General features: G+C 32.4%; 1 protein-coding gene and 1 long non-coding RNA gene across 3 annotated transcripts; one reads left to right on the plus strand and one right to left on the minus strand.

Annotated features, from left to right (window-relative positions):
- The first annotated feature begins 7,308 nt into the window (after nucleotides 1-7,308).
- On the plus strand, nucleotides 7,309-8,326 carry LOC107898989 (uncharacterized). Its single transcript, XR_001684545.2, has 2 exons — nucleotides 7,309-7,780; nucleotides 8,034-8,326. It is a non-coding gene; the product is annotated as an uncharacterized lncRNA (long non-coding RNA).
- A 409-nt stretch (nucleotides 8,327-8,735) lies between these two features.
- On the minus strand, nucleotides 8,736-15,527 carry LOC121215924 (protein LAX PANICLE 2). 2 transcript variants are annotated; one of them, XM_041090803.1, is made up of 4 exons: nucleotides 14,563-15,527; nucleotides 14,351-14,401; nucleotides 14,159-14,231; nucleotides 8,736-9,040 (listed from the first exon to the last, which is right to left on the minus strand). In XM_041090803.1, the coding sequence occupies exons 1-4, from the start codon at nucleotides 15,291-15,293 to the stop codon at nucleotides 8,867-8,869; spliced, it is 1,029 nt and encodes a 342-aa protein (XP_040946737.1). In that variant the 5' UTR covers nucleotides 15,294-15,527; the 3' UTR covers nucleotides 8,736-8,866. The 2 variants fall into 2 exon arrangements, with proteins under 2 accessions (XP_040946737.1, XP_040946738.1); XM_041090804.1 differs by having other exon boundaries at nucleotides 8,736-9,037; nucleotides 14,563-15,525.
- Nucleotides 15,528-19,449: the final 3,922 nt, after the last annotated feature.

A 19,449-nucleotide genomic window follows, 5' to 3' on the forward strand; every position in this document is an offset into this window, starting at 1 on the left:
ATTCTCATTCTCAACAAATCTATCTAAAACCTACTACACCTCAAATCTAACCTTAGATTCACTCTTAGGAACATAAATCTAACCTATAAACATCAAAATCTCAACTGAACACTCATCCCTCCTTCACTTTCTCTTAAGCACACATCAATGACAATTTTTAGGAACTATGCCTAAACTCCATTCTAATCCAATTCTTAGCATTCAATCAACTTTCTAAACTTACTAATAAGTTGAATCTAACCTAAAAACAACCTTGCCTTAAAGAAATCTCAACTTCCTCTCACTAACCCAAAAAACAAGAACATAGTTGAGAAACGTGAAAAATCATTGCAAATCTATTTAAGATTAGAAAAATAATATATTATAGTTAGAAACTTCATTACTTTGTTGGACTTCCAAAAATCCAATGATAGAATTGATCGCGCCTTGGCACGATGTGCACGGAGACTATAAATCAGCACAAAATTTAAGAATTTAAAAGCGGCTTATTGCAAGTGTGACAGATCAATTATAATATTTATAAATGTTACAATGGAACACTTCAAGTAATCCAAGAATCAAACCCAATGGATTGCCAAATTGGTAAATGTGTTTATCAAGTTAATTACAAGTTGCAATTACTAATCTAATCGAGTAAGAAATTATTAGTGTAAATTCCAAAATAAATTGTTTATAAACTAAATTTAAATAATCAATTAAAAAATTAATCTAATTTTCTTCCCTATTGCTTTAGACAATGAAAATGATAAAATGATGGTCGATTGATTTCTTTACTCACTAACTAAGCTAATAAACCTATACCGATTATATTTTTGTCACTCTTAGTTAAGAATCTCCTCTCAGTCTCATACTATACTAAAAGATACCACCTAGGTTCTCGTCCCGATTTTAAACCGAGCCGTCATAGTTACTGCATATACATTTTCCCTATCACAATCGAATTGATTAAATCTTACAACGTCAAAACCTTAATTTCGAGCTTATAAACAAATATTTACTATCCACACTTATTTCAATTTCATTTTTACTCGATTTCTCAATTCCACAACATAATTTCATCAACCAATCATTGAATCACACATGTGATAGCATAATTCAACACCAACTGAATTCAATTACATATTTATAATGATATATCATAATTTCAATATATTCATTTTAGTCTTTATCATAATCAACTAATTAAAATCAATTCAATTTAGCTCGTTGAATCATTTCCAGTTTACCTTATAATATTACTATGCGATGCAGTTTGTAATTGCAAAAATTGAAAAGATTCTGGTCATAGAAATACAAACCTTAAACTCCAAGCTATTTGTCAATGACTTTATCTTTTCCTTTCCATTTGGAGGAATCCAAACCGACGTTAGCTACAAATTAACATAAATACACCAGATCATCAATACACAATGATTTTCACGTTCAATTGCTAATTTATGTAACTTTTGCATCTTATTCAATTTAGTTCCCAAAACTGGGACTATCATAATTTTCACATTTAATTCCAAACTTTTATATAGATTTCACTCTAAGCCTAATTTAACTCCTTATTTCTCATTTTATCCTAAAATTTTGAATTTTTTCACAATTTAGTCCATATTAAACAAAATCAACCATTGACTTTACAAGTCAGTCATTTATCAATTCTAAACTTAAAATCCCTCAAAATCACACCTCAAAATCTAATTTCAACAATGGTAACATCATAAATGTTTAACAGTACCACAAATTGTAACATGGGTTAACTAAATCAAGCTACAAAGATCCTAGAATATAAAAATTACAAGAAACGGGTAAAATTACACTAACCAAATTGAGCTTCAAAGTTTAAAGCTCAAAGGCTGAATAGTATTTCTTCTTCCTTCCCAATATTGGCATGCAAAGAATGAAGATGATAAGCTTGTTTCTCTTTCTCCCCACTTTGTTATTTATCTTCATTTTGTTTTTATTTTATTTTATTCTAACATAATTTTTTTTAACTTAAGTTTTATAATATAAAACATATATATACTAAACCATGACTGGCCATTATTATAACCATTTACATAATGGTCTATCTATTTAATAAGCTCCTTAATCAAGTTTCACCTTACAAACTAATATCAATTCATACTTTTATCACTTATGCAATTTAGTCCTTGTACCTAAATTAAACACTAATTCAATGGAATTACTTAACTGAAATTCAATTCATTTCTAAAATAACTCCGTAAATATTTAATAAAAATATTTATAGGTCTCGTTTACGAAAACGAGGTCTTGATACCTCAGTTTTCAAAACCACTAACTTTAGAATCGATACACTTATACATTGTCTAACTTTCCAATTAACCAAAATTATTAGACCAAACTTCAATTTAAAATTTTAACACCCTTGTAAATATTAATAAATAATTTTTTTCCTGACTCTATATCGGAAAACAAAATTCTAAAACCACTGTTTCTGACACCACTGACTTTCGGGTCATTATATTAATCAAGGGACTTAGTATACTAGGAAGTGACGCCCCTAGAAGAAAATCTAGATAGGCTCCTCAAATGAGACTTAACATGTCTATTTGTAGAGTTTATGCTCAGACCTAATTAGGGTTGCTAAACAACCCAAAATTCTGATTAAGATACATTGTGAGGACTAAAATTCCTTAATAATTCATGTTCATCACTCGGTGTCACAATGCCACAGGACTAGTGTCGCGACACTACCTTCATTTTTTAGGTATTTGGGCTTCCATGTTTGATGTTGTGACACTACTTCTCAGTGTTGCGATGTTGTAGTCGTCCTTCATCTTCTAAGCCCAAAAACAAGATCCTACACATTAGATAGAGTTGTTAGATCAACCTTAGGCCCATAGTGGCCCATTAGCTCATTACATAACTCAAAATTGCATAAAAATACTTATTTTGCTTAAATTAAACACAAAACAGTAAAAACCGAAAGTGAAATAAAAACATATAAAAATGTTATAAAACAAGCTCATTAAGTGCTAAAAATACCTTAATTTTCCACAACGAGTTGTGGCAGATCACAAGCCCATCTCGAGTACATTACTCAGGGCAGGTCATTCTTCAAGCCAATCGCGACTCATTATGCCGAGAGGCATGGTCTTGAGCTGCCAGCATGGGCTGCCCCACAACCACCCCTATTCTGGACCACTCCTACGGATGATGACCCATTGATCCCACTATAAGGTGGTGGGGCACATTCGAGACCAATGGAAAAGGGGATCCCAATGCGCGATCCATCTAACATTTGACACCTTGTTTTGAAAATACAATCCACAAGCAAAGAAAAGGGGAAGATGATCATTTTTGGACGAGGACAACCATACCGAGGAGTTTGATAATGATGATTATGCTAACCTTTGAAGGAGTTGTCCAAAAAAATATGTGTTTCTTTCTATGTAGGAACCCCACCTTCAACAGCACTACAATTTCAATCTGAACCAGAAAGGGGAGAACGACCCGGCTGACTTTGTAGCACCTTCACGAAAGACTAGGTAGTCTCTTCTCTTAATTTCTTTTGGGAGCAAATTAGGGACAATGTGTCAAATAAAGTGTGGGGGTAACATAGAAATTTTGCTTAGTTTTTAGTAATTTTTAGTTTATTTTTTCTTTTTTCTTTTCTTGTGCATTTGTGTGTCCTTGAGCTTGTAGAAATATAAGTGATTAGGTAGGAGCATGTGAATAGGTTGTTTGTATAAATTATAAATCTAGCTTGATAACAAACAATTTTAGGTTGTTTAATTTTAGATTAGTTAGTTCAATTTGTTAAACTATAAATAGGAACAAGGAGTTAAGCATACCAAGTGATAAATATATACATGAGTAAGCATATACGTTTGTTTGAATCATAGGTTGTTGGAATTTTATCACTCGGTTATTGGAATTCATGGATATTGAAATAGTATAGTATAATAAGTATATAATCCTTACAAGTATGTCTAAATGAAAACTAATGCGTGAACAAAAGCATTGTAAGGGTTAAAAACAATGCGAGAGTTATAAAAGCATAGAACGGTTTAAAGCAATGTGAGTAAAAAGTGAACGAAATGAAAAAAAATCAAATAAAAAGAATGAGTACTTAAGAAATTTTTACTCATAATTGCACAAATACTCGTTGAGTTATTTATACTTGTCAGTACTATACTAAAGTTCAAAACATGAATGAAAGAAAACTAAGTATGTGGAATTCTAGTTGCCTGTATCCTTTAAACATAGATGTTGTACGTATGTGCCCACTTGAGCATAACAACCTTATATTGCCCCAAATGAATAACAGAATGGATCCCAATACGTACATCTCCCCACGCACTCCTTGATGGCAACTTCTTGGCAACATGTTGCCACGTCACCACTATCAAACAAAGGGGTATCTCCTATAAATACCCTCCAAGATGAAAAAAGAAGAAGGGATCTTCTCCTCCACTTAGCAACCTTGACTTTTTATTCCCTGTACACAACCGTCCTTACCTTTTATTCTTCTTTAGCTCTCCGCTTGTCAAGGTGAAGTAACTTCCTTTGCCCCACTACCTTCTCCTCCTTATATACTCCCTTGTTGATACCTCTCATCAACAAAATTCTATGATTTTATTAAATTATTTTAATTTTTTTTCTTGTCATATATATTCCAAAAACATCCCTTATTTGTACCAGACATACAAACAAGTAAAAATTGTTACAATTTAAAGTAACACCTTAAATCAAATATATTGAAATAAAAATCCAACAAAATTTAACCACAAATGTAACTATATGAAATCATCTCCCATTAACTATATTTTATAAGATCAATTTCCTACTTTGTCGTGTGAGATGGAATTTTCCCATTGATTTCTAAAACTCGGCATGACTTGAAATACATTGATCGCATTAATATATTTTAAAACGGGAACACAAAAAGGTAGTCCACCACTCAACTTTACATAGGTTTTAAAAATCCAACATTTCAAATTGAAGGCATTTCGATTCATATTACCCCATGAAATGTCACCTAAGTTTGTTGCATTTGATTCAGAGATTGCAACAATTTACATATTTCACTTGCAAAAAAAATCCATATATAAAATAAAGTATATTCAGTTTCAAAAGAGGGCCAAAATGTGTCCCACAGTACACTATTCTCAATTTAAAAGAACATCAATATTATTAAATTCAGAAAAAGGCTATTTTTACATTTCTAAGTTGCTGTGATTGTAAGCCCAGGCCCCAGCCCACTTAACTTTGACATCTCCAGTACCAGTCAATTAGAAAGCATGAAGATATTATGGATCACAAATCGAATTATGCAAACAATACTTACCACAATCTTCTTTTGAAACATGATGTTTTAAAAAGGGTTTATATAATTTTAATCTACCCATAATTAAATTTCATATGTCATTTGTGAATTAATGAAAAATAAAATCATTTAGATTTATTTTTAAAAATTTATAATAATGTATTACAATTTATTTTACTAACAGTGCATCAAATATGAATCATAATAAAGTGAGAGATTCCTATACTATATAAGATTAGAAGTAATTTGATCTTTCTCAAAATGCATGGAGTGAGCTAATGAGAATAACTGAAGATGATGTTAACAATTTTATTAATGAATTATCTATTGGGACACTGTTAAAACGAGACAATTTAATCACTATACTATTTAAAAATGAGTAAATAAAGATAATTAATTGTTTATATTCGATTAAGGAGACTCAATTGGGTTATTGTTATTATTGAGGTTTCAATTGATTATTGAATTATTTTATAATAGTTTTTTTTATTATACTTGTCGAAACCATTTTTGAGAAACAAAGATTTTAGGTTGTCGACTTAAAAAAATGAAAATTGTGAGTCGCCACCAATCTTTTATTAAGGTGTGATTGGATCACCTAAAAAATAGCTTTGGTCTACGAGTTTAGAAAACGGGTTCGGGAGTCAGTTACGTACGAGGAAGGATTAGCACCCTCGTAACGCCCAAAAATTGGTACCTAGTTAATTAATTAATGTCTTAAGGTTGAGAATTTAGAAAAACATAATCCTTAGCAAAACTTAAAAGGCTACGTATTAAGACCCTTATTATTTCAGAGAAAGAAGATACCACACCCAATGCGTTAGGGCACAGCATTCTAATTTTCCCCCAAAAATGAATTGGGCCAAAATACTTGTACAATAAAACTTTAAAAGAATATCCACTTATCCAAGATTTAAAAAATCACACCCAATACGTTAGGGCACGATTCCTCTAGAATCCCAAACTCGAAATATTTCCTTTACTTTAAAAGAACATCCACTTATCCAAGATTTAAGAAATCACAACCAATACGTTAGGGCACAATTCCTTTAAAATCCCAAACTCGGAATATTTCCTTTATAATTTTTTAAAAAAAATCTTCATTTTGAGAAATCAATGCGTCACATTCAATACGTTAGGACACAACGTGTTGAATTCTCAATAATGAATTCTTATTTTTTGATTAAAGAGAAATGCTCGATTATTGGATTTAACAAAGAAAATCGGAACCCAATACGTTAGGGCTCAATTCCCTTAAAAATCCTAAATACGAGCATTATCTCAATTTGAAAAACTTTCTATTTTTAAAATCAAGTAAAATGATGTAATGTTATTTTGAATGCATGTATAAATATTGCAATAACAAATAACAATAATAAATACGCCAATTGTATATAAATAAGATAAACAAATAAATAAAAAAAACAAAAAAAAAACCAATTATATGCAAAATATCAAATAAATGAGCAAAATAAAAAAATATGAAAACATAAATCAACAAACAAATGAATAAAAAATATAAAGGAAAAAAAATGCATAATATATACATTTATACATATAAATGTAAAAAAAACATTCGTTACAAAAAGTATATAAATATATTCACATGTACCTATATATAAAAACAAATATGTACATAAAAATATTAAAAAACGTATGTGTATTTTAAATTATAAAATGCGGAAAGTGTATATGTTATAAAACGTATATGTATATAGATAAAATATAAAGTATATAAAAATTAGGTAAATAAAATAAAAAATAAAAAACATGTATGTATAAAATATATGCATATTTATAAAAAAATATTTATGTTAAAAATATGAATATATTATATATAAAATATGCGTATGTATATGTATAGATAGTACAATAGTAATAGTGATAGTAAATAATGTAATAATAATAATAATGGTATAATGATGATATCATAAAAAATAATAATAAAAATAACTTAAAAAATGGACTAAATTGAATTAAAACGAAAAAAAGTGGGGCGGATTTGAAATAAATTTGAAGACAGGACTAAATTGAATGCGCGCACAAAAGTGGAGGACCAAAAGGGATATTATTCCTGCCTTCCAAAACGCTGCGCAGCGATGGGCCAAATTGAAACAAAAAATTAAATATGCAGTTCAATTAAAAGAAAACAAAACAGGTTTGATCGAAGCGCGTTGCAAAAGGGAGGGACCAATTAGTAAATTTCCCCTTAATCCAGAACGCGTGGATCCCTCCCTCCGGGTCGGGTCACCGCGCGGGTCGTGGCCACCTAAACGGCGCTGTTTCACCACTGTTATTTAAAATAGTTTTCTTCCTAAGAACCATTTTTGCAGCAGGAAAAGAAAAAAAATAAAAAGAAAGCAGAACACCCTCTGCTAGGGTTTCATCATTCGCCCTAAATCGCCGCTTGCCTACCGTTCAAAGGCGCTTCGGGTCTCAGCCCTTCGCCAGGCTCCCGATTTGAGCGAAGCGAGTGTGGGCTTCAACGGCGAAGCTTCAAAGGTAAAACCCCTCCCTCCTTTTCTAATTTTATTTGTAAAACACAATCATAATAGATCAAAAAAATGACGCGATTCACCTTCCAATTCCTCTGTATTTTCAGTATTTCTTTCCTCTTTTCTTCTTCTTTTCTTTACAGATTAAAAATCGGCCATTTATAGCCAAGAAGCACAAAAATAAAATAAAATCAAATAATAAAAACTATTTATTCCGTGATTTCCTACGTCTACTGTCATTTAGATCTGATTTTCTATAGGAATGGAGGCCACGGAAGGGTGCGCACGTACGTTGAGGCGCAAATCACGCGTAAGGAGGATTCTGGCTCCTCGTCATGCGGCGGTTGGAGTTACTGGAGGCTGCCACTAGGGTTTGGGGAATTTAGGCTACTAGTTGGGCTAGGTTTAGGGTTATTGGGCCTGTAAAGAACTTGGACTGCTTATTTTTTTGTTTTGTAAGGGCCGGGTAAATTGGGCTTATTACAATACTAAACTTAATTAATATTGTTTTCAGTTATTTTTATTTATATTAAATCATTTCATATTTGGATAATTTTCGATTTAGATTTCTTAAATTTGTTAATTGAATTTGTTAATTGAACCTCATGTGATGGTCTGATGGTCAAGAGTGCGCACTACCCCATATGTTAATTTAGATAATACAATTTTTTTTTATGTTTGATTATTTGGAGTTTGAGTTTGTGTGAGTTTAGGTGAATTAAAATTCTATAAATCATAAATTAAGGCAGATTGGGAGAAGTGAATAGAAAAAAAAGATTAGTGAATTAATCAATGAAGTTTGTAATAGTGGACACAAATGAGAATAATTAAATATCATCAAGCCTGCATATAGAGCTTGGTAATTCAATTTTACTTGCCTTATTGCACCCGCCAAAGTAAACCAAACCCCCCCCCCCCTTAATTTCTTCATGATTAGTGATCATCGAAAAAGGAAATAAAAATAAAAGAAATTAAGGGATGGGCATTTCATAAATTTAGAATGATACATGGCATAAAGGTGGGGGATTAATTAAATTATGAGAAAATGAAATGAAAAGAAAAAAATCGAGGTGTGTATTGGAAAGCAAGTAATTCAAGCCCTCCTACCATAGTGAAGAAGCATGAGATTAAAATGAAGGGATGGTGGCGTTGAGGTATGTGGAAGCAAAGTGACGACGGCGTCTGTTGAACTCCATATTTGATCTCTCACATGCTCCAACGTCAACCCTGGTTCAAGCTCTTCCCCTCTGCATCTTATCTCCACCTGCTTTTTCATCCATCCATTTTCCACGTTATTATATTCGTATATCCTAATTCCAATATATATACATAAATAAAAACATTCCAAATATGATCACTAATACTACTCTATTAGTCTAAGTTGACAGATTTGACCAAAAGTGGAATCAAAGAAGAGTTTGCTCAATTTATAGCCGAGGACCACCTTGTTTAAAGAGATCACCTTGCTAGGCAACATATGATAAACACTTTTACTTTCATTTAAAGTATTTCAAAAAAAAATTAACAACGCTTTCTTACATTTTATCAAATAAAATATCACGTTTGTGATATTTTTTTGTTATTTCCGTAACATTTTCTACACCATTTTAATGTAATAAAAACTCTTAATCATATTTAAATACATGTATGAAACCCTATCATAACTCAACTATTAGACTCCAAGACTCATATTAAGTCATATAAACCTCCTTCCTGGACTCCACTTTTCTATTTGCAATGCTATCTATTCTTCTCCCAAACTTCAAAAACCTCTCTACACAACTCTTATATAATTTTGTGCTACTTCAAAGAATTAGATGTCATTTAAAGATTTTTCATTATTGTGAGTTGGAACCGAATCCTGAACCGCATGATTAAAGAACAAGGTAAACTATCATCTCACTACACCTAATAATTATGATCATCTAATTAATTAATAATGCATAAAACCATACAATATTATGCATAAAAAATAAATCCAAACATTAATAAAAACCCATAAAAGAAAATGGTTTTGTATGCTGGAATTTCAAGCATTATGGGATGTTTTAGATTTAAATATAGTAATTTGAAATTAATTTAGATTAATATATGTAGTTTTACAAGTAAAACTGAAGTCATGGTTGATAAGTGGCTTACGTCTTGCCCATGCTAATATGCCGCATCTCTTTCAAACTTGTAACTTACCCCTAAAAATTAGAATTTCTCTTTCCTATGAAGGCAAAAATTCAAAGACACTACTATTTAGTAGTGCAACTTAGGTCACGGCTGCCCAGAATAAATCATTACTGGACCCAACCGACCTAGACTTTTCTCGTAACCCAAAATCATGATTCCATTTGAATTTTATTATAACTAGTAGTGGTGTTAATTATAAAATTATTTACTTTATTTTACAAATTATTGGCTTAATTAAAGTAATACAAAAAAATACAATATTTGTATTGGATCCTGAAAGCCCGGCGAAGAACAGGCACGACCCAACGATTTCTCTTTGGTCAATCTTATAAAAAAAAATTTTAATTTTTGGTTTCGCTCCAGCCACTCATCCTCTGATTTAATTATTTTCATTACTTTTATCAAATAGAAAAAAAAATGTAAAAAAAATCAAATGCATTACCACATCATCGTCACTTAAAATTATTTAATGAAATTCTTAAAAGAAATTTAAAAAATAAAAGGTAATCAAATAATAATAAAAAATTAAATCTAATTTCAAAAAGTCATTTTATTTTTATGATAGCATATATATTTTCATTCCTACAAAACCTAACTTTCTCTAACATCTGTCACATACAACACAACAATCGCATTTCATGCACGTCTTCTTCACGTTGCTTTCACTTTCCACATTTACAAAACCAAAATCCCTAATCTCTCAAAGGTCAATAACCCTTTCTAGTTGTGTGTTTTTTCTTTTCTTTCCTTTAATTTTTAAAATATTAAATACAGAGGTTGGCTTCATAGGTAGGTAAGAAAAACCATACAACCACTGTTAATTTTCTTCCAGAAATTACTAAATTATATTTTAAATTTTCTGTTTAACGAATGGGATGACGTTGATGTAAGATAAAAGACTAATTTCCCCATAATATTTAATGCTGCATGCATTCCGTTCACCAACAATAAACAAGACATTTTTCATGAGGTGGGGGGTTCTTATCTGTTTTTTTTTTAATGCTTTTATTTTTGTCTTTTTTCAACAACTAGGAATGATTCTGTTGTGGAACTATCCCTCATGTATTGCTTTCCCACAACGTAAAATATTTAGGGGTTTTTTTATTATATATAACTTTTTTTCTTTCAATATGCTAGTCGTGGGAATCAATGAGTGATCATAGTGTCTTTAAAGCACAATCAATGGAAAGCACTTAAGGGTTTTTTTTTTTTTAATGGCCAGTTTTAAGTACAATCCACTACAAAAACAAAAGGCCCTACGGGTTAGCTGTCTGAACGCTGAGATATAAGAAGCGAAAGCGTGACGAAAGGAAGGGATAAAACATGCAGATGGGGGGCCTGAGAATGGTAAGGTACACGTGTGGTTTTCATGGCCCTACGATATGATTTTACTACATATATATGCCTTACTATCAAAGTCTCCAATCCTAAAGTGGGTGGAAGAAGTGAACTTCTTTTCTCCAAGCATTTACACTAAGTTTGAATTTGAGAGTAAAAAATCTCGAATCTTAAAAGATTTATGATAGCCCTACAGTATATACAAACAAAGAAATAGGCTATGGTACTCTTAAATTATGGGTAATGATAATGTGAACAAAGTGGTGTGAAAGATTAATAAATTAATCCCATCCCTAGATACCAGTATTAACAAGTATTATTCATGGAATAACAGGTTAAATTATTCACTAAACATTGTTTTTCTTATATAAAATGTCCTTATCATCTAAGAGAGAGAAGAGTATACATCTACGCTAAAATAGATTAGAACACTACTCATTGGATATTTTTATTGCATGTCATGTGAGAAAAGGAGGAAAAAAAACCCTAGCTAGGATGAAAATTGTATATCACCTGGCCGACCCGCTACTTTGAGTTGACCTAATAAATTACTAAATGGGAAGTTTTTTTTTTTATAAAAAAATATTCCTATAGTATCTAAACATATTTTTAAAGATTGGCTGTATATCTTTTCGGTTTAGAATACAAACAAGCAATAGCTGTAACACCTTGTGTTGTAACTGATATATAATATATATATATATATATCGTCATAATCTCAAGTGGATTACTTCATGGCATGAAGTGTAAGGAAAGAAACAAAAGTATATTTGCATTAATTTCATGGCATAAAGAGTTGACCTATAAATGCTTCAATTAATAGGAAACTACAAGACATAATTGATGTTGCTGGTAACAAGAACACAAAACAAAAACAGAATGTCGAGGAGGATGTCATGAAATTCATGCATACATATAAAATCCTAGCAAGCTTATTTAGTTTTGGATATTTTAGGTCGTTGGCTGACAGACAAGACAAAACTGATATTTGGAGTGCAATAAATGACTGCTATGATCATCAATTTGGGTGGATGGAAAATGAATATTTATAGTATGAGTGACTAAATAAAATATATTTTCTATAATCGTAAGATCAAAATAAAATATAAAAAAAAACTACAAATCATGTAATGACTAATCATGAAATTTGTCTTTAATGTAACTAACAATTTTTTATGTCATTTAATAATTAATATGTGATGAAATGATGAGATGAACTGGTTGACATATACAACAAATTCATATAAAAGCTTCATTTTGGATTATATACGTATGGACAACTTAATTTCTACTTCTCTAGGCATCATTCCACGTAAAATTAGTGAATGCTTAACTTATGTTCTTCAGGCTCAAACAACACATTTCATAGTGTAAGGGTCTAAAAATATAGCAATTCACATCAATTTTGATTTCGATTTTAGACATATATATATATAATCAAACTAATATAGCTAGGGCAAGACATATAAAATGATTTACACAAAAGCCACGTACCATTCACCAATAAATTTTCATTTAGACTGACATTTTCTCCTATATTCTAGAAATTACGTAGAAGGAGTTGCAATAATCTTTCTCATGTACTTCTCCATTCATAATTTTTGCAATTAGCTATACTTTTTATATGCATAACATGCAAGACATGAAACGCGAAATGAACTAAATAACATCAAAAACTTATGATACAAATCATTCTTGTTAATGCAACTAAGAGAATGCGGGTTCAAATTCATGAAATAGTAGGGAATATGTGTAGAAGTATGCATTTTATAAAGAAATGACACAAGGTTACTTAGGCATTTTTCTTTGAGGCAGATGCATCTTGTCCTAGAAAAAAATTGATTTTCTTAGGTTATATATTATGATGCTAAAGTATTATGGAAGAAAACTTCAAATGTCATTATCATTGAGAAGAAATAATTGTTTTTGATGATGAAGTGTGCATGAGAAGCATTTCTTATAAAGGGGAGGGATGTGTCGAAAAAAAATAAAGTGGAACTAGCTAGCTAACAAATTGAGATACAATAAATCATTCACTTATATAGTGCACCTCGTGTACAAATTATTGTGATATAGACCTCATTTTTTTTCATGATAATGACTGTTTACGTACAGGCTCTCTCACCATTGAGTACATATATACACGTACGTCTAAACCCTAAAAGAATAACAATGAAAATGATTCATATACTAAGAATTTAAGCATCTTGTTTATACTTCCCTTGAATTCTGGTTCAAGTAATGGCCATATTCGGTGCAAAATACATATCATATTGGATTGTGGATTTTAAGGCACCCCTAGTCATTTCTTGCAGTTGATTATTTTATATGCTATATCTTTTTTTTTCTTTTTTTACTTAAATTTACACAATATATTATATCTATACTTTGCTTGTGTTGATTATTGATATATGCTACTTACACATAAGTTTGTGATGTGTAACAGTAAACCCCATTTGTAGAAGAAGGTGGGTTGGTAAATTTCTATATTATTATCTCTAAACTTACTACATTTGAGCCCTAAAATCTTCATCCTTTCACTAAGAACAGGCTCCTAGGTTATGGATTTAAAAGCTTAATTAATGAAGCATTAGATAACAAAAGGGTTAACAATGAGACATACTTCCCACCTAACAAGAAACAGTACCGAGAAATGCATTTTTAGTTCTGGGGTTTCTGTCATGTCTCTATAACACCAACCAAGTCCTATACTCATAAAAAGATATTAATTAACTAGATAGAAAGATCGCTTCATTTTTCTTCTTTTTGGCTTTTTTTTTTTAGAAAATCGTCGTGTTTTTTCTAATGAGAATTGCAAAAAAAAAAAAGCTCATTTAATGGTGTAATTAATGGAGTTTGCATGTAATACCTCGGATTCGCTATCCAGTTTCAGCTTGTTAACCAGATACTTCTTTATTGACCCTACTGTCATCTTCCCGTCCCTGAAACAAGTTCAAAACACGCCATAATAGTTAATTTTTGAACCCAAAAAGGGAGTATATATAGAAAGTAGTAAATTGGAACAATAATAATAAAACAAAAGGGATAAAATATTATTTACTTGATTCTCAGGTAGCTCTTTGGTATTTGAGGCAAGAATGGTTCTTTTGCTCTGAAATGTAAAAATCAAGTTAATTTAATCACAAAAGTAAACTCTAATATTTTAAAATACCTTCAACGCGTTGTGATTAATTAAAAAAAGAAAAGAGTATTAAGAGAATTTTCAAACAAAAAACAAAAAGTGCAGAATAATATTTTTTTTTCTTTTCTTACTGGTTTTCAGATGCTTGTAGGATGAACCAAATGCCAGAATGGGGTCTTCTAGGAGGATCAATGATTTTAAAATCGGTGCTCGGCCCGGCGACATCGATTCCGGGTTGCACTTGAAATGGTCTGGCAAAATAGGAGCCTAATGGCACCAAGGGGGAAGCAGCTGTTGCTGCTGCTATAGGCCTACATGCCCTGCTAAACATGGAGCCGGTTCCTTGTTGTTGTAAGAATAAAGAAGTTGTAAAACCTTGCATAACCAGTGGATGTAGTGGAGGTCTAAACTCAGGCATATGTGGCCTTTCTTGATGAGAGGTACCACCAGGTAATAGATCAAGCTCGGTCAACCCTCCTCTTGTTGCGGTTAGATCGACCTGGTCATGCTTGTTATGATGATGATGATCATGGTATTTTGTTGCATGACCTCCTATACTGAGTTGGAGCCAACCTTCATCATCTCTCTCTTCTTGTTCTTGATTGTAATCCTTAGAGCTGGAGCCGGTTTCATTAAGGCTATTAGTTCTTGATGGATTTTCAGCCATTTGATTAGCACCCAGATCAGATCCTAAGCAAGCTTCGTTATGATAGTCATACCCGTGAAGACGGTTCATGAGACCAAAATTCTCTGTATAACTGCTATCACCACCACCACCACCACCGCAACCGTAAAAATCCAGGCCGCCACAGTGAGGAAGATGGTTTTGTTTAGAAAGGTTTTCAGCAGGAACCATGGTCATATCAGCGAGTAACAAGGAGAAGCAAGAGAAACCATGGATGAAAAGAAATGAAGGGTTTTCAATATGTTGTTTTAAATTGCTGTTTCATTGGGGGAAGATATAGAGATTAAATTCTCTTGGTTTGGAAGCTTGTGGAGATGAAATAGTTGCAGGAGAAGAGAAGGGGGGGAGAGAAAGAGAGATGGTGGTCAGTCAGATTTGATTAAATAATGATAGTATTTGTATCTATATTCTTAGGGAGGTCGAACCATCATAATTTTTTTACTTTATTAAGACGAAATATATGTTCCACCTGTTTTTAATGGGAAAAATATGTAGCAAAGGGTCCCTCAGTAAACATCTTTAGGGCATGTTCCAAGGAGAAAATGACTGTAAAGGCTCTTTCTTTTTAGAATATCACAAAAAGGTCCTTTTTAGCCCTAATGGGAGGTTATGGGGAATGTCTTATCATTACTAGAAAAAATTTAAACTACAATTCGAATGTTGAAAACTAGACAACACAAAAACCCCATCACGTCGCCCCCCTTTGGCTGCCATAGATCCCACGCCTTTCATGCTTTTGGATGGTGCGGATCGTAATCATAAATTATTAATAAACTATTCATACTAATGCTCTAGTGCATATTCACCCTTAATTCTCCATAGACAAATTAGTAATTTGCAGCAAGCATATAGGTAGGATGCGAAAAACATTTCCCCTGCAAAGCCTGCTGAATTAATAATTTTTTATTAATTTTAAAAAAATGTCAGTTGTGTGCAGGGAGTAATCTGATTATAGTATATTCTTAACAGCAAAAGGACAAGTTTAAGAACTTGCGTGCCAATGGCTATAATGCCCTGGAATTGAGACAAGTGGAGAGGGCAGAGGAGTGGCAAGGCATAATGAGATTACCTGTCAAATAATAAAGAAAATAAGAATAAATAGGGAAGTTTGGCATGCATGATGGTGTTTCCCCATAACTCGAGAATCGAAAACACAGCGACTTGGGGTTCTTGGTAGGACATTCGTTGGTGAAGCAAGCATGTGCACCCCACCCTACCCTCCCTGCACCCAACTGTACGCTGAGACCTCCTCTCATTTGTTATCTTCTTTTCTCTCTCTCTCATTTGATACTATGTTCCTTTGTGTTTAAACTTGGAACAAGTGATTTTAATATTTGACTCACAACAATGGCTTCTGTTCTTTGTTAGCTGCCTGATCGTTTTCTGAAAAGCTGCTTTCTTTCCAGCCCATCAAACATGCCCTGTCCATCTCTCTCTCTCTCTCTAAAAACAAGAAAGGGACTTTTCAGGGAGCAGTCATTAATCAACAAATTCTCTTAACTTGTAAGTAATGGTGTGAAGTCATGTGTGTGCTTACAGCATCGCTTTCTAGTAGTAGCATAGCACTACTTGGTAGCAGCGATGCTTCCTAGCAGAACATTGCTCTCTAGCAACACTACTCCCTAGAAGCAGCACTACCTACCCTATAAGGCTCCTTGGTCAACAATACTTCTTGACAACAATGTGTTGCTTCCTAGCAGAAGCACTCTCTCAAGTCTCAATAGCATACCATTATCACTATTGCTCCCTGATATTAGGACTCCCTAACAACGATTTTCCCCAATAACAGCATCATAGGAAGCAACACATCTAACCATAGAGTTCCCTTGGCAGTTGTGCTCGCTGAAAGTAGCACTTCATGGCAATAGCACTCAGAGCACAACGCTCTTAGGTAGCATGGTTCTAACACTCAAATTCTAGAGCGCTACTGTTACTTCATTAAGCAATCCAGTGCTCCACTCACTTAGCATTCCAACACCCCTTGTGTAACTTGTGTGGCAAAGATAACTTATTCGGAAACTAGCAAGACTCGCAACTACATGAAGACGGTGAAGCTAATCCCATAATATTGGTAGGATTTTTAGATTTGCCACCACTCTTGAGATGGACCAAAAAGCATGGCTTAGAGACTTGGATTCTTAACCTTTTCCTAAAACAAAAGTAGTTCCTTGTCCTATTGAACAAACAATGCATTCATAAGTGTGCTGTCAAGTAATGATTTCTTCATTAATCTAATCACAACATTACTTAGGTGTAATCTCCCCATAAACTTCATTTAATATAGTTTCTTTGGTAACCCATTATTGGTCTTTGATGACTTCCCACTCACTTTGCAGCCACTCTTGGTTACTTCCTTAAAAAGGCTATAAATAGATGTCCAATTCCGAAGGTTTCATTTGATATCTTTTGGGATGGTAAACTTGGGTTAAACTTAATCATGGGTTATGTCGAGCAGGTCAATGTAAAAAGTTAGGCCTGTTTTTAGTTTTAGGCTTAATTCAGTTCGAAAAATGTGCTTAAATTTTTATCTAAGTTCATCTTAGATAAAAATGTTAAACTCGAGTCCGACCAGGCTCACTCATATTAAAAAAAATTATTATTTTTTATATAAAAATAAATTAAAAAATATAATACATCAAATACACTAAAAACATTAAAATAAATGTATCTCAACAAATTGAAAATATATTTAAAAAATGTCTTTCTACTTAAATAACACTAAAATAGTTGCAACTTAGTAAGAGAATTCCTCTAAAATAGTAGCAAAATTAATAACAAAAAAGACTTATACAATATTTAAATAATAACAAAAAAATAGTAACAATACTAAAATGTAACACCCCTTACTCGTATTCCGGCTCGGAACAGAGTATGAGGTATTACTAAGTTTTTTAAAAAAAATTTCGACAGCATTTCTGCTTAATTTTGCTTAAACCTCCTGCAAATTTAAATCACAATCCAATATATATATATCAACCAAACTCATTTATAATAATACTCACAATTTAACTATTAATGAACACCACATTTTAAATCAAACCATAACATATATTTACATGATGATTCCATATTTCATAGGTCGTCTATACATGCCATAATTTTCCGGAACGATAGTAGCAAAATACCCCAAGTGTGAAGGATAGTGTGGATGATTGTCTGACTTCGTTCCAAATTTCCGAGTTGTCGGAAGTCACTATAATCAAGGGAAAAATAAAATCGAGTAAGCATATAGCTTAGTAAGTAAACACATGATAAATAAGTAATTACTCACATAACTACACCAAAATATAAACTTATTCATGAATAACTTCATTGTTTAGGCAATTTCCAGCAAACTGTTTTTCTGCGTCATAGTCGCTAATTTATTTTTATCCGGAGCTACAGGGCTCCAAATTGAGTTTCGTAAATTTTCCCTGAAACTAGACTCATATACCATTTCACCATAAAAATTTCAGAATTTTTTACCCAGCCAATTAGTACAGTTTATTCATTAAAACTTCCCCTGTTTCACTGCCCAACGGTTCTGACCCTTCCTCAAAAAATTCACTTAACTCTCTGTACAAAATTTTAAAAATGGTTTCGCTTGTTTCTATTAAAAATAGAGTCAATAAGGAATCCAAGAATATAAATTTCACACCATAATTATTTTTTTACAATTTTTGGTGATTTTCCAAAGTTAGAACAGGGATCCCGAAATCAATCCAGCCCTGTTTCAGTAAAATTCAGATATCTCCAAAAATACAACTCTTTTGCTTTTTCTATTTATTTCATATGAAAATAGACACATTCAGCTTCAATTTCATATATTATTCAGCTTCCCATTCATTTTCCACCATTTATGGTGATTTTTCAAAGTTACCCATCTGCTGTTGTTCAACACAGTTTATAACTAAATCGTTCCTTTTTTCGTTTTTGATATTTTCTCCCATCTCATACATGGATCGATTTAGTATCCAACTCAATATTTGCCCCATAAAAATTTCCACCATATGGCAATATTCACCTTCCACACTTTTTCGTTGAGCACTCGGAATGTTAACCGTTATTGGTGGATCTCGCACTTAGCACCACCACTTAATCGGGGAATCAGCACTTAGCAACCCCTTGGGGGAATCAGCACATAGCAACCCCCTTTTTATTTCAGAGATACGGTGGATATCGCACTTAGCACCACCAATGAACCGGGGAATCAGCACTTAGCAACCCCTCGGGGAATCAGCACATAGCAACCCCCTTTCACATTTCAAAGATACGGTGGATATCGCACATAGCACCACCAATGAATCGGGGAATCAGCACACAGCAACCCCTTTATGTACAACATACTTCGGCT

This window comes from Gossypium hirsutum, chromosome D04 (genome assembly GCF_007990345.1).
Source record: "Gossypium hirsutum isolate 1008001.06 chromosome D04, Gossypium_hirsutum_v2.1, whole genome shotgun sequence".
Taxonomy (NCBI): Eukaryota; Viridiplantae; Streptophyta; class Magnoliopsida; order Malvales; family Malvaceae; genus Gossypium; species Gossypium hirsutum.

What these genes read in the sequence shown, in the direction of transcription:
- LOC121215924 (XM_041090803.1), bottom strand. Translation starts at nt 15,293, where the DNA reads ATGACCATGGTTCCTGCTGAAAACCTTTCTAAACAAAACCATCTTCCT. An exon ending in CTACAAGCATCTGAAAACCA is followed by an intron (nt 14,402 to 14,562) that starts GTAAGAAAAGAA and finishes TTTACATTTCAG; the next exon opens with AGCAAAAGAACCATTCTTGC. An exon ending in AACTGGATAGCGAATCCGAG is followed by an intron (nt 9,041 to 14,158) that starts GTATTACATGCA and finishes TGGATGAAAAAG; the next exon opens with CAGGTGGAGATAAGATGCAG.